At 38.3% G+C, this 15,042-nt stretch overlaps 1 protein-coding gene across 1 annotated transcript in view; it reads left to right on the top strand.

Moving 5' to 3' along the window:
* Positions 1-15,042, top strand: part of LOC139745066 (nuclear receptor-binding protein-like) — a 59,441-nt gene that overhangs the window by 2,832 nt on the left and 41,567 nt on the right. The window contains exons 2-3 of the mRNA XM_071655479.1: positions 7,310-7,432; positions 14,756-14,863. Coding sequence (XP_071511580.1) covers positions 7,310-7,432; positions 14,756-14,863 — 231 coding nt within the window. The remainder of the gene's footprint in view (positions 1-7,309; positions 7,433-14,755; positions 14,864-15,042) is intronic.

Genomic DNA, 15,042 nt, shown 5'->3' on the forward strand with positions numbered 1-15,042 from the left:
AATGACCAAAAATAAAAGTCCAGTTTCTTAGACCCCTTGTTCCTTAACTGTGATGTTGAAAAGTACCGATAATGAAAGTCTGGATGCGAGATGTCGTCATTTAGGTGAGAATATTTCACTTTTAGGTGGAGATTTTGCCCATGTCATTGGTTGATTTTTGTAGATTACAGTAGCAGTGTGTTAGTGAATGTGTGGTATACACTTGTGTACATGTATAGAGCTAACTACAACTTTGTATACACAGCCCTGTCGCTGTACACAAGTGTCGCGACAGGGCTGTACCGACTGGAGGCATCGTAATCTTTAAATTCTTGGGCGCCAACACTATTCTGAATTTACTATACACCATATTTGTCACTCAGACTATGTAAAATGAAAACTTTATCTATTTAGCTTCCGTCTTTAGCTATCGATATTGATATACAGATATCCAACTTACCGAAAATGAAGCCTTTTTTAATGGTATTCGCAGCAGAAATCATAGAAATCACAGAAATGATTCGAAATATCGGCACAGCATAGTTTTGTTTTGTTTTTCTTTGCTAGAAGCGCATCCATTACACAGTCTGGCCTGTATTTCTCTGTGATAACGAGTCAAGCACATTCAGAAACCCGCATTTGTGTATTTTTCCTCGTATGCGCAGGGCAGAATCGCCACATTACTTGTATTTTCTGTCTACATTGAACATAAATGTCTTATCCTGGTACACATTATGGTAGTTGAGTTACATCATTGTAGCACTGATTACCAAGAGATTGTTTGCCAATGAATGGGGAAGGCTCCAACACTGCAGATTCTCAGTGGATGATTTCAAGTTCAGTGCTACAGTAGTGCTAGTGCTAATGCTGTCTCAGCACTAGCACTGGCGATAAAACCGAACTTGAAATCAGTCAGTATTGGGAGTTTGACTTCAAAATCAAGATGTACAGTATTCCCAATAGTTGGTGCTGGGCCTGGTGTTGAGTGTCATCTGCTGAGCCAAGTTCCACCATTTGTGTAGGCATTGCCTTTTCCCCATTAGCCAACACTAGCCCCTACACAAATAGGAATGATCATCTTTGTCATTTCAAGTTCAGCGTGACTAGTGTTACATACATTGTAGCCTTTGCTGTGCGAGACCCAATTTAAGGCAGTTGTTTGGGAGATAGCAGTAGCACTCACACCGAACTTGAAATCACCCATTTTGTGTTGGAACAGCAATGGTTCTATTGAAAGACGGGAGAAAAGAAAGACAAACAGTTTCTGTGAAGTGTAATGCAGTACACACACAAGGAACAGAAGTCCCAAATACAAAGTACATATTTTACATGTGTACATACATAGGCCTACACGTAAAGTGGACTCCTGTTGAATAAGTCATTATGACCAGCAGTTTCCTTTCGTTATCAATATCGAAATTTCATTATAACTAAACAAGTAACATAGAGCAGATAATGTTGTGGCCTGAATTTTTATTTCGTTGTAATGAGAATTTAGCAGTCTTATATTTGGGAGTGCACTGTACATTGTACATACTGTTTTGTACATCATTCATGTTCAATCTATAAACTGACAAATAACACAGAGACTTCAAATGGTTGAATAAATTCTTTGTTGTACTGAAATTTCTTTATGGAGATAACACCGACAGAGAAACACAGGGGGTTCCCAATTTCGTGAACAGACCCATGAATACATACGCGGTACATTGTACATGTATCCATACCATCATCCTGTCTGAATTGAGAACAGCAAGTGGAGAAAGAAAGTCCCTACATTGTATGCACTCCCCCCCCCCCCCCCCCCCCCCCCCCCCCCATTGTAAAGTTCTCCAAAACACCAGACAGGGCCCAAGGCCTAGTAGTGTTTTGTCTGAGAGGCAATAGGGCGTAGCCAATTGCTGACATCATATGGCAATTATGGCATCAACTTTTTGCAAGCATGTGTGCTCTTACACGTACGTACATGTTTGTAATAACGTTCAATGGCAGTACGCTATTTGTACACTGTAGATATTTGTGTATGTTTTGCATGCTACTGAACCTAAACAGTTGACAACCAATGTCTACAGCCAAGACCTCTGGGGCATCTCAAAGTGAACTGAATGCATCATGATCTTCTTCCTATTGGCATCACATGCAAGTGTATGTTGTAGATGGTCAATTAGGAGTGCCATGAAGTTAATCTGATGTCAAATTTATGCCTTATCTTTAATATTTTGCAGTCTTAACTTTTAAAATGCAAACAGCCTGTATTATTAGAAGTCAAAAGAAATAGAGAAACAGTTTTTAAAGGAAATCACTCTGCATATTGAGTGATGCACTATCAGTCCAAGGTTGTTTTCTTCTTCTTCTTCTTCTTCTTCTTCTTCTTCTTCTTCTTCTTTTTTTTTTGGGGGGGGGGGGGAAGCTCCTATACTGTGCTCCATTTCACATAACATTTTTATTTTAAAGAAAGTTCAAAACAATGAGTATGGTTACAGCAAAAAAAAAAAGTATGTTTTTGAGAAATTGCTTTGTTGAAGAAAAAATTTTGAAGTTATTTCCTTAATACTTGTACCTCAGTCATACACAGTACATCTACTGTACATTGTACATGCCTATTTGTACATGTACATTGATCTGTACAATGCCATTGTTTTCATTTTATTTTCTTTGTCCTGATTCCCTATTCTATGCAAAGCTTACAAGTATAAAATATGCACGTACAATGTACACTCTGAAGACGAAATTGCATGCAAGCAGTTACAACTACAGTACTGTATACTGTATTAGTATGCCTACATGGTACAACTATCAGTTTGAATACAGTACATGAAGTTCAGTCTAATTTTATACATCATGAAACCAAAAGTAAAAGCTGTAATTGGCTTCTACAGGGCAGTGATCATTGCACACACAAAATCAAAATCAGTGCCGTGACCACAGTATGAAATCCTGTTTAGATGCATCCTTTAAATAGACTGCAGAGCTGGCCTTTGGAGGGTGACCATTTCCAACTGACCACAGCAAGGTAGGCCTTCATAGGAAATCCAAGCTGCCCAGTGTTAATTTAGCATCAGATGAAAAGAGACCTCGTAAACTGATCTGTGCGTCATCTAAACAGAGTGTCATCTTGCGCGTCTGGAAAACAGTTCTCTCTTCATCACTTCAATATTTTCCATATTTTGGTGGAGGTCCGTCGGGTATTTGGCCACAGGGAAAGAGATTAGATACGTGGTGTACATTGTACATGTGAAAACAAGGGTTGGGTAAAAATGAAAAAGATTTTTTTTTTTTTTAAGCCCTTACATGGTACACATGTACATACTGTAGTATAGTACAGTAGTGCACATTCTCATGTAGGCCTTCACTCTATTGGGCACAGAACCCTAAGCAAGCAGTTTGATACAATATGACCACAGCATCCACGGGTAAGGTGCCAGTTAGAGTTGTACGTTATATGTTTTATAAGCATAAAATGTGAATATGTACCTGCAGTATTGTATAGCTTAGTTTGTAATGAATTAAGCAAAAAAAAAAAAAAGTTTGGAAGTTTAAAAGAGGGTGGTGGTTTCCCCAAATAATGTGGAGTCAGTGTCAGTGAATACAGAAATATTACAGTGTACTTGAACACAAGTAGGCCTATACAGCGTGCATGCATGAAGTTAGTGTTTATGAGTATGTTGTGTAATCTACTGTATGTGTGCTCTTCCATGTGCTCAGGGGAAATGCATTTTTATGAACCTCAGAAATTATAAATGTAAATGCTACTGACCAAAGAGAGGGATAAAAAGAAACAAAGAATATGCAGCTTGGTAGAAACTGCAAGCAATCATTCAGGAAAAGGAGCAATAACAATGTAGTGCTTGCATCTGTACAGCTTGTTTAGAACTCTCTTCCACCAATATGTGTACTTCTTGTACATTGTAGGCAAACATATTTAATGAGTAAAGAGTGTTTAGAAGATCAGATTGAGTCTCACTTGTATAAAGTTGAAAATTTGTATTTTGTATACATGTAGGACCTACACACAGCACTACTGTAACTTGTATTAAGCATCAGTAACAGCTCACACAAAAGTGTCAACGTACACTGTGCTTGGGCATGAAATTGGAGAATTTCTGTTGTACTACAGCTGTATACTGCTGTGAATTGAACTCTTGTATTTTGATTTGGTGTCATTCAATTACAGGATGTGTAAAATATCCTGGCAAGTTTGTATTCCAATAATGTGTAAACTGTCAGGCTACAATATTTCTTGCCATACAGTGTAGACATATGTTCTACAAACACATTGGTCCTTTCATACAGTGTACATTGTAGTTGGAACTGCTTGTTCAACAATATGTCAATAAATGTGTGTGAGTGTGTCTGCATTTTTCCTTATTGCAGTGAGCAATGTAAAGATGTTCGTACAGCTCAAGAAGTGCACATACGTTGTAATGGTATACAGTCAGTGTGACAGCGTGGTTAGAACTACTACCACCAGTGCACACATTTCAACAGCAAGCCGCCTCTCTCATTCATGACTAATCAGAGGTCTAGACATGCCAAGTGTGCACTGGACATGCTGACGTTTGCCGATCACATTTGCCCCATGTAGTAGTCTCCTTTCAGGCAGACCCAAATTCGCTGGCACTGCTTTCCCCCTGGACATAAATCTTTTAGCTGAATACAATGTATTTGAGCAACACTTCTCATAAACTCACATCAAAAACTATTCACACCTGATACAATTGTGGTGTAGGTTTTTGTTTTATTTCTTGTGCACAAGCTACGTAGTAGGTAAATATCTTTTGTTGCCATGGAACCCTTCATCATTTTGACAAGGAAAGATTTGTACTGTGTGCTCAGTATTCCTGACAACAAGCGCACACCAAAGAGCAAGGCATGGGTGTTGTAAAGGGTGCATTTTTCAACTCACTTCTGCTGCAAAATTATGGTTTCCAAACAACTTTCTGGGAGTTTTGGGTAGTTGATAAAAGAGAAAGCTGTTTTGATTATCTATGGGGTTAGAGAGAAGTTTCTGAAACATGGAAAAAAGTGCGATCACAAATGAGTTTGAGCCAGAAACATGTTTCTCGAGAATCGATATTGACGATAAACACAAAGTCGTTTTAATATAAAATACGTTTATAGCTCAGACCTGCCCAAGCCAACCACTGCCAACTACTAGTAATTGTACACATCTCGCTCTTCGGGTCAAACTGCGCAATGGAGGTGGGCAGTGACAAGACCTCCTGCAGTCAACTCATGACAGAGTTGATAAAACGCAACAACTCGAGAAGCATGATGTTTGCAAACTTGTTTTGATAGTACAGGTATTGAAACGCGTTTTAAACATGGGAAAGTTGATGGACACAGCTGTAGACTTACACCACAGGAGTTGTATGTGTTATGGAAATCCACCCAACAAAATTTTAGTGTGAGTGTAATCTCATACAGAAGTTCTTGTCTATAAAAGTTTAATGTGCATGTACCACATCTAATGTCATACATGTACATGTATGATGTTTCCTTTCAAAGGAATGTATTTTACAAAGTGTACCGTAGATACCAAGTTTAATGTGCATGTACCACAGCTACAATTGTATGTAGATGTACAATTAATCCTGTCTCTTTGCGAAGGAATGTATTTGAAATACTAAGATTATGCAAAAATTTTGAAAATATAATGTGATAACCCCAAATTTGCCTGAGTTTTGAGAATGGAAAAACCCTCCTACCCATGGGCTGTAAAACTCTTTCTGGTGGGCCACGATGCCGGCCAAAAATAAAATAAAAGATTTGTAATCAATCTAACTGGGCCTCAAAAAAATTTGTATGAGCCAAAATGGGCCTCGGGCTAAAACAGTTGAGAAGCACGGTTGTACAGGATCCTGTGTATCAAGCTACATTCATTTCCCAGAGTCCTGAATCATGCAGTGCAGATCATCTAAAAGTTTCATCTACCCTATGAATTATTCAACAAGCAGTGCATGAAAACAGATCCACAGTACGGTCTTAATCTCTTGTCCAGTGATGGGGGCTGGTTTAAGGGGACTTGTTGAATTTCACCCCATGTTTTTGAACTTACTGTGTGAAGTTGGGTAAAATCCTGCAAGCAAGACATTTTTTTTTTTCATTATACTGTAACAGTATATTAAAAAGAAATGTATATGATTTATAAGTGAAATTCTAAAAGTTTCATCATTTTCATTAGTTTCATTTTGTGTGTGTGTGATTTCAATAAACCTTGACATTTTGACTTACATTGTACATGTAATGCATTTTACATGTCATTCTAATTTTGTTTTTTAATAAGTTTAATTTTTATACTAAATAAAATTGAGTTGAATGTGAAGGGGAGTTTTCCCTCTTCTTCAGAGAGAAAGTGGTTTTCTACTTTGGTAAAGTACAAGTTGTGCATGTATGCACGCAATCCATGATTCATGCAGAAGACATGTTGTGTACATAATATCACAGATACATGTAGTGTACAGGTGTCCTATTCCCATAATTGCTTTTAACAGTTTATTATTTTTTTTTTTTAGTGAGTGAATATCTCACTGTTTTTGCAATGGGGAGAGCACTCAGAGATAGTAATGAGCACTAGGTGTAGTGTTTTGGTATTATCGCATAGCTTTGTATCATTATACGACTGTACTGTACACTAGCCTTTGTTTCAGACTGACTGAAAGTTTCCTTCATCCGAAACAGGAGTTCAAATAGATGTCTATGGAATTGTCACCAGTCATTTTATCACAGCATGGGCGTGCTAGTGAGTTCACATAGATGATTGTTGGGCTGTAGTCTTTATTTTATCTGGCTGACACAGTTGATGTTTCAAAATCAGGATCAGTGTATATACACAATCACAGTTTAGAGATGTACACCTGTGGATAGACAACAAATGTTAAAACAACATGGAGGCCAGGGCACACCTGTAAAGCCTGGCATGCAGTCTGCTTGTAAAAGCTGATTTTTCTTCTTATGGGCCCCTATTGGTTTTGATCCATTGTTCTCGCTATCTTGAGTGGACTCTAACTTGGCTCAGGTTGTATTTTGAGTGGATCAAGTCTTCATTGAATGTTTTTATATGTGTGGGTTGTAGAATACATTATACCTGGAAGCAAGTATTATGAGAAGAGGCTGGGTTCTACTGCTAGAACACTTGGAAAATCTTAGTAGAGCCCTTGAGTAGAAATGTGTTGCTAATAGGACCTACACGCGTACATGTACCACTCAACTGCATACAAGTTGTACGTCTTAGCTACATTGTAGAATGCTGAGGATGCATGTACTAGTATGTGACCTACTCTGGAGAAGATGGCAGTAACAACCCGTATACACATTTCTGCATGTGCAGGTGACCCAGAGGGATGTTCCAGGCATCGATGTGGCCTACCTGGCCATGGACATGGAAGAAGGTCGTGAAGTGGTCTGGAATGAAGTTCAGTTCTCGGCCAGGAGAGACTTCAAGGACCAAGAGGTTTGTATTTTTATCTGTTTTGGTGGTATCTATTGTCTCTTCAGTTTAATAGTCGGTTAGTTATTTAGTGACTTAGTTGTATTCATTCATTCATTCATTCATTCATTCATTCATTCATTCATTTATTCATTCATTCATTCATTCATTTATTCATTCATTCATTTATTCATTCACTCATTTATTCATTCTTTCATTCATTCATTTATTCAATCATTCATTTATTCATTCATTCATTCATTCATCAGAATGTGTTATTCATGTATTTATTTATTTTATTTAAAAAAACATCATTTTGATATATGATGGTCAGCCAAGGTACATCTTGTAAGCTACCATCAGTGTAGCCTGTATTGTAGTGGCTACCTTATAAATCAAAAACTGAAATGCGTGCCTTTTTTACATACTTGGTTTATATGGTTCATTCAATTTATAATATTCACATGAATTGCAAGTTATTATTTGTTTTGTTTTATTTATTTATTTATCTATCTATTTTTTTGTAAGTAAGGGGTAGGAAGCAAATCTTGAAGAGAGTGTGTTTTTCCCCTAATATTGTGTCAGTTTCTTTTGAAAACATTATCGGGGGCCATTGCTATCATGGGACTAGCCAAGACATACATGTAGTAGCCCCTCCTTTGCTTCTTTCTAGTCATTTCAAAAGATGGATGGAACCAGTTTAGTCCCTGTAGTGATACATTTTTGAAGCAAAGCCACAAGGGAGTGATACTTGTACAGGTGCTTGCAAAATTGAATATTTCATGTACAGCTGTGAATTGTTTGATCTTTAACATACAATGTAGCATTCGTCTGATTAGAGTCATGCATTGTTTGTATTGATATGGAAATATGAAATATTATTATCCCATCAGATGTGCCAATGAAATGATAAAACTGTAGATACCTCCCAGTGAGTGCCTAATAGCATGTTGCCACGGTAACGTGAGCTTATCTCTCTGACAAGCCCATGTGTGCTGTAGCCTAAATTTTTGTAACCTTTGAGTCTGCTTTCCAAGTTGATACCTTTGGCAGAATGACATGTTCATATCAAAGGTTATCTGCACATGAAAATACAAAGGAAGCCTTAGAATTTGATAATACATCTTTATGTGTGTGCTTAACGGTATAATTTCTATTCCCTCACCGAAAAAGATCCAGACGAGAGATAGAGTCGTGCACCCTTATCGCATGCTTCTTCTTTGTGAAGATACAATTAAAACTAAAAGTCTGGGAGACTGGCACTTCAGGCAGTTTAATTGTATTTTTCCCCCTTCTGGCTTTCAATAACCCTCCCATTGTGCATTAATACTCGCGCTGCATATAGTTACTCCCTCGGGGCTCTTATTCATCCCATCACTGCTCCTTTTATGTGTTCCTTTGTCTGTCTGTGGGAGAAACTTCCCTCTTGGCGCGCACACCTGAGCAGCGTCGTAAAAGTGACACAAACACGCCCACCGAGTGGCTGTGTCATGTTGTCAGCTCGCCATTTTGGGATGTTCTTTGCATTTCTGAATAACATGACATTTCGGCGCACATGCATGATTATGCACTTGTACATATATTTTAGACGACGGGGCATTGTGCATTCATTTTCGCAGCATTGTGCATTAATTTTCACGGCATTTAGCAGCATTCTTTTGGTGCAAGAGAAAGCATGCATACATGTAAGTTGAGCCAAGCACTTGCGGCATGCGTGTTGATATTAGTATAATGGATGACGTTATCATATTTGCTATTTTAACAAACAGTCTAAAAAATAAGGTTGTGCAGTTTGATATAGAATCTAAACACTACAAATGATAAGGTACAATTGTACATTGTAAGAAGAAAATAATTCAAGTGAAAATGGCTCATGTTGGAGTTTATTTGGAGAAGTCTACCCTTATGAATATTATTTGATGCTATACAAATACTGTTGATCATCGTCATCATCATTATCAAACATCAATTTTCAGGGGATCTGGGATTGCAAAAAATGATCACAGATGTAGTACAATCCAAAATGATTTTTTGCTTTCAAATGGCAATCATCCCATTTTAATATTGAAGGCAAAAAGATATAGTGTAGATAAATCAAGTGAAAATGAATGGCTATTGCTTTACTTTGTCGCGACAATCTGCTGACAGTGGAGATGCGAGGACAGATTGAAGCTGGAGAAAAGCCTGGACATGGAGTCTAACTCACATAGTTCCCGCAAGCTTTGACTAAATAGCAGTGCACATGACATTGGAGACAGTATTATTAAAATGTGTCTGATGCTGGTGCCAAAATGTCAGTTGTGCCCCTGGGGAATCAGATGGTGGGCCCGAGAAGGTGGCAGTTTCCTTGAGGTTTTTCTTCAAATGATTGCTACAAATTTAGTGTCTTTATGTGGGGAGGGGGGGGGGGGGGGTAGAAGAAAAAACTAAAATCTGACATTGCAGGAAAAAGATATGTTTCATGTCATGAGATGAGAAAGGGTGGAATCATGTCCAGTTGAATTATTATATCATTTTGATAAATGATGAATGAAAGAAGCGGGTCTTGTATGAGAACGGTGACTGTCTTTCTGTCTGTTGTCGGTTTGTTGAGCTACACCGTATCTCATCCTATTCCTATACTGTTCCCATTGTATGTTCTATCAGACCACAACACCGTTGAGTGCAGGCGTAGACCTTTGGTTTGAGCAGTTCAACCAAAACTTTTACAACCATCAGGAAATCACAAGGAAGTGGGATCACCTTTTCGGAAGGAAACGTCTAATTTTACATAATTTTTTAAGACAGATAATACCTATCTAACTTCAGTAGTGATGATTTTAGGTTTAGGATATCTATCATTCCTGACATGACATTTTTATGAGTTGATGCTGAGCTGACAAAAAAAAACAATGAAAAAATGATTAGAATATGAAAGTGAAGATCACAGACACTGATAATGGGTATAGCCTACAAGTCAGTGGTTCACTGTCGACTTTTACAAATTACATCGCTCATCAACAGGTTTGTGATTTTCCAAGATAGAGGAATAAGTGTGAAAAGGACGGAGAAAAAACAGAACCAATGACGTGTGCAAGAGCGAGAGAGACACTGATAAACATATGTTTGTATGTTAACAGCTTTAGTCTGCACTTTCCAAACGTCATAATGCACTTTGGAAATAAAGTGCTGGGACCCAAGGTAATACAATTTGCATGCGTTCAGATGAGAGTTCTTGACAAAGACATGCCTGGAAGGAGGCTTTACCCCTGGGAAAGGATTTCTCCTCCTCCTCCTTCAAGATACATTTATAACAAAAGCAGAAGCAACATACTTTGATACCCAAAGTGCTTTCTCCAGAATGGACCAGATGTTTTGAAAGAGTGATGGTTTACATTCAGCTGTACAATGTAGAAAGGTTGACAGCCATGAGTCATGGAATGTGGCGTCCTACTGGGCCCATAAAAAGAGTTAAATTGTGGAACAAAGCTGTTGCTTCGATTTCAAAGTTTGTGAGACTGTTGTACAGGGTCTCCCATGCATTGCTACATTGTTTTACTCGTCTTACACCAACCTGGGCCTTGAGAGTTTGCTGAATGATGATGTCACAAACACAAAGTTTTGTCCTCTCATGCAAGACAGAAACATTTGAATTTGCGTGAAATGTACAAAGCCGTTTTGTAGAGCATTTGCTATTACTGTCATTTTACGTGTTGTACATCAAACACAACAAACTCTTCCGTTTATCTGGTTCTGACAGAGTGCCTTTCAGTAACTTAAATCCAGCTGCACATGTTAGTACATGTATTTGATATGTCAGGCAAACCTTTGAAAAACTTTGTGGCTGCCAGGAGCAGTCTTTGTTCTCAAAGTCTGCTTTACAATATAAAACTGGATCCTCTGGTCCATTGAGGGGTACATGTATCTTGCACAGTGGGATATCATAGTAATATAGCCATGAAGCCTAATACAATGTAGGCCTACAAGTATGAAGATCCCGTTGAAAAGTTGAGCTGCAAGCTCCGATGTTGAACCAGCCTAAACTTTTTCGTTCTTCTGGTGTGTCAGAATTGATTTTGATTTTGTCAGTGATGATTTTTGTTGATCCGTAAACTGCCAAACACAGTCTTTTACCAAGTGTCCCTGATTCTGCGCGAGCCTTCGTAATAAAGGTTAGTTGTTTTTTTAATGTCCGGATAGAAGGTATAAAAGCCTGTCCGATCTGGGAATTATTGGCTACATATAACATGCAAGTAATGCCATGACAGTACGATCCCTGAAAGCTCTCTTCAACCTCTTTTTAAGCTTTTCAACCTCCCAGATTTTGGTGTGTTCTCTTGGCACCGCTGCAGACATCTCTCTCATACACCCCCAAGTCATGGTAAAGAGATTGGTCTTGAACTTTGGTACCCTTAATGGAGAAAAGGTCTTGACTCTTACTTCTGTGTTACAGGGCATGTAGGTCCTACAGTGTATGGACATTTTTTTTTTTTTTTTAATTATTGTCCCTGCAGACTTGGATGATGTTCTGCTTTCTGTGCCTGCCTGGTCAAAGGTCATTGCTGCTACATGTATGTCGCCTCATGTTCATGGCTTCCTCCTAAAGGCAGATTAAGTGCTTCTCAGCTCACAGAGGAGAGATGAGAAATTGAAGGAAGGAAAACATGTGACTTGGGAAACTGCAGTATGTTGATGTAAAATACTGAAGTAAAAAGAAGACAATTTGGGCTTGAATTAGATCAGTGTTATATTGTCGTTTTATAGATGATTTCAGGAACAGAAGTACGGCTGTGGTTGCTTACTTGCTGATCCCGCCAATATGGCCTGTAGACCTACATGTAAATGTCTATTATACAAAATCTTCAATTCATGGGAGTAAACTAGTCTGTCTTTCTTCTCACATTTGCACCTTGTGCATTGCTGCATAAAACTGAATTATATTCACATCACGTAGTTTGTGGGTGTAACCTAGACATCAGTGCAGACCAGGAAATATTTTTGATGCATAGTGCTCTGGCCTCGACCAGCAAATGCTTTGAAAAGCCTATTGAATCCTGGATTTAGCCAACTGAAGATCGGCGGTAAATGGAGGTGAAACATCAGTGGCATTGCCCCTCTACTAGCATTCCGATCTGTTCCACTATCATCAAACATGTCTTTAATCAATTGAAGCTGAAAATGTTGAGATCGTTCCCCTTCGTGTTGAGCTCAGGGTCCCTAATCTTATCAGTTTATCTACAAATATGCATAGTCATAACTGCCTAGATTCACTAAATAGGTGCCTGCAAGTACCCCTTGCCGTGGTGGTACAGTGAAATAGATAACATAGTGGGATCTCTACAGGGACAAATAAATGAATGAATGGTTTGCTGAAGGAACACTTCACACACCTGTACCAAGTATCACACAATAGGCATGAGGCTTGCACCTCAACCTGGGTCTTTCTCAGCCCATATGCCTAAAAAGTTTCTTTTTGTGCCCCCCCCCCCAAAAAAAAAAAACAACAACAAACAAACAAACAAACAAACAGACACAGAAACAAAAAGATAAATATGGATTTCTAACCCCAAAATTACAGTTTGGGACAATTTTTTTTTTAAATCTGAATATTGAAAGTCAAAATATATTTAGTATTCCCAAATGGCATGATTTACAGATCTGTAAAAATGCTACAAAGCTCTCTACTGTGGAGACAACCTTCTTTACTTCCTTTGGCGGTGGTAATGCACCACAAAATTAAAGTCTCATTCCTTCAGCAGTTGTTCTATGACCTTGGCGTCTCTCACTTCAAGGTGACGGTGACTTTGCTTTGAAAGGAACCTGCAAAGAGCACACATGAACACTATGTCACTATTTCTATGACTGTAGGGGAGCACATACATTGTACAATCAAACTATTCAATGTATGACTGCACAGTATGTATCCTTGATGCCAGTTTTGCCTTTGTCTAGCCACATTTTCTCAGAAGTGCATTTATTTGCCGTGTGCAGTACGTAAGTAGTACATCATTCACTGATCCCCACAAAATTCACCTACCTACTGTATGTAGGGGCCTCGCCGAAAGCAATGACGTGAGGATTTGGATACGGTCCTGGAGCTGAAGAATCATGCCACACTAGAGAACCCTGATATTGGAAGACTTCACTTTTATGTCTTCCTGTCGTAGAAGTAATCCTGATTTGTGTGTTCATGGCAGTACATTGTAAATGTACACATACAGTGTACAATATGTGACCCTGCACCTCAAAACAAACAAAAAGTCGCCAGACATGAATTTTTAGTTAAGACCATATTCTGAAAAAGCAGACTTTAAGCTTTAAAATGATGTATAACTCAAATCAAATGGACTCTCCTAACCTGTCTAAATATTGGAAAGAAAGCACAAACTCAGGAAAAGTGTGAACTGAGAAAAGAGGCTCTAAAGTACAGTGTCTATTCAAGCGCTTAATCTTTACCAAACCGTGCTGGCTGTGCGATGAATGGGACAAAAAACAGGAAGTAAACCACCAGAGTAACAACAATGAAGGGATTATCATATTAAACCGAAATTAAGCATGCCTCATTAACACATTCTGTCCATAATTGATGCCAACTTTCAAAGCAGTAGCACTATTTTTTCAAAAGTTATTAGAGTTGAAAGTGAAGAGTGTGGACAAGGTTTTCAGAAATGAAAAAGGGATTCTCAAGACACACCTAGTCACACTATTCTACCAAAAATGTTCGAGAAAAAACTGCTAAAAAACACACTTTCCTGCCCGTTTTATGATACCAAATTTTAGCATAATGTAAAAGAAGACCCACTCTTTCAGAAAATATGAAAAAGTCAAGTTCGGCTAGGTCGACCCATTTCACTTATTTTCAGTCCTCACGCAAAATCAGTGTGTGCGACTTTATGTTCGTTTTGAGGTGCACGGTCACATATATGTTCCATCTGAGATTGGTATTCTGCTGAAAGATAGAGATGGCTCTAGGAAGATATACTACACATGGATAGATAGATAGATAGATAGATAGATAGATAGATAGATAGATAGATAGATAGATAGATAAGATAGATAGATAAGGAGAGAGAGTGAGAGAGAGAGAGAGACTACATGTAGCTGTGATTTTCTTTAATATTTTGCAGCCTAGTGTTTTTTTAGGTTTTTTTTTTTTTGACGGCTGAAAGTTTTTGTTTTTTTTTTTGGGGGGGGGCGGTTGTTTTTTGTTTTTTAGAGGGCTTTTAAAAGGAAAAATTGTATAATACTTGTTAGTACTTGGCCACACTGCCCCACCTTCATTCTGCTATCTAATCAATCAACATACATACATTGTACCTTCTTTTTTTTTTTGTAATAATTACATTCTTCTTGTATTTTGATTCACAGGACAAGATCCAAGTAGTGTTTGACAACCTCATCCAACTCGACCATCCCAACATTGTCAAGTTCTACAAGTACTGGACAGACACCAAGTCGGACAGAGATAAGCCAAGGGTAAGAAGTCATGCCCATAAGTTTATGACTCGGGTAGACCATGAGAGAGGTCTGTGTTAAAATGCCAATGGCATGAGCAAGGTTTGTGAATGAATGAATCCCACATATGAATCATTGTGGTAAAGATTGTTTTTTACATTGCATATACATACACGTACAACTGTACATTGTACGTTGAT

This window comes from Diadema antillarum, unplaced genomic scaffold, assembly GCF_040938485.1.
Source record: "Diadema antillarum isolate AM-2024a unplaced genomic scaffold, OU_Dant_1.0 seq00001232_RagTag, whole genome shotgun sequence".
NCBI lineage: Eukaryota > Metazoa > Echinodermata > Echinoidea > Diadematoida > Diadematidae > Diadema > Diadema antillarum.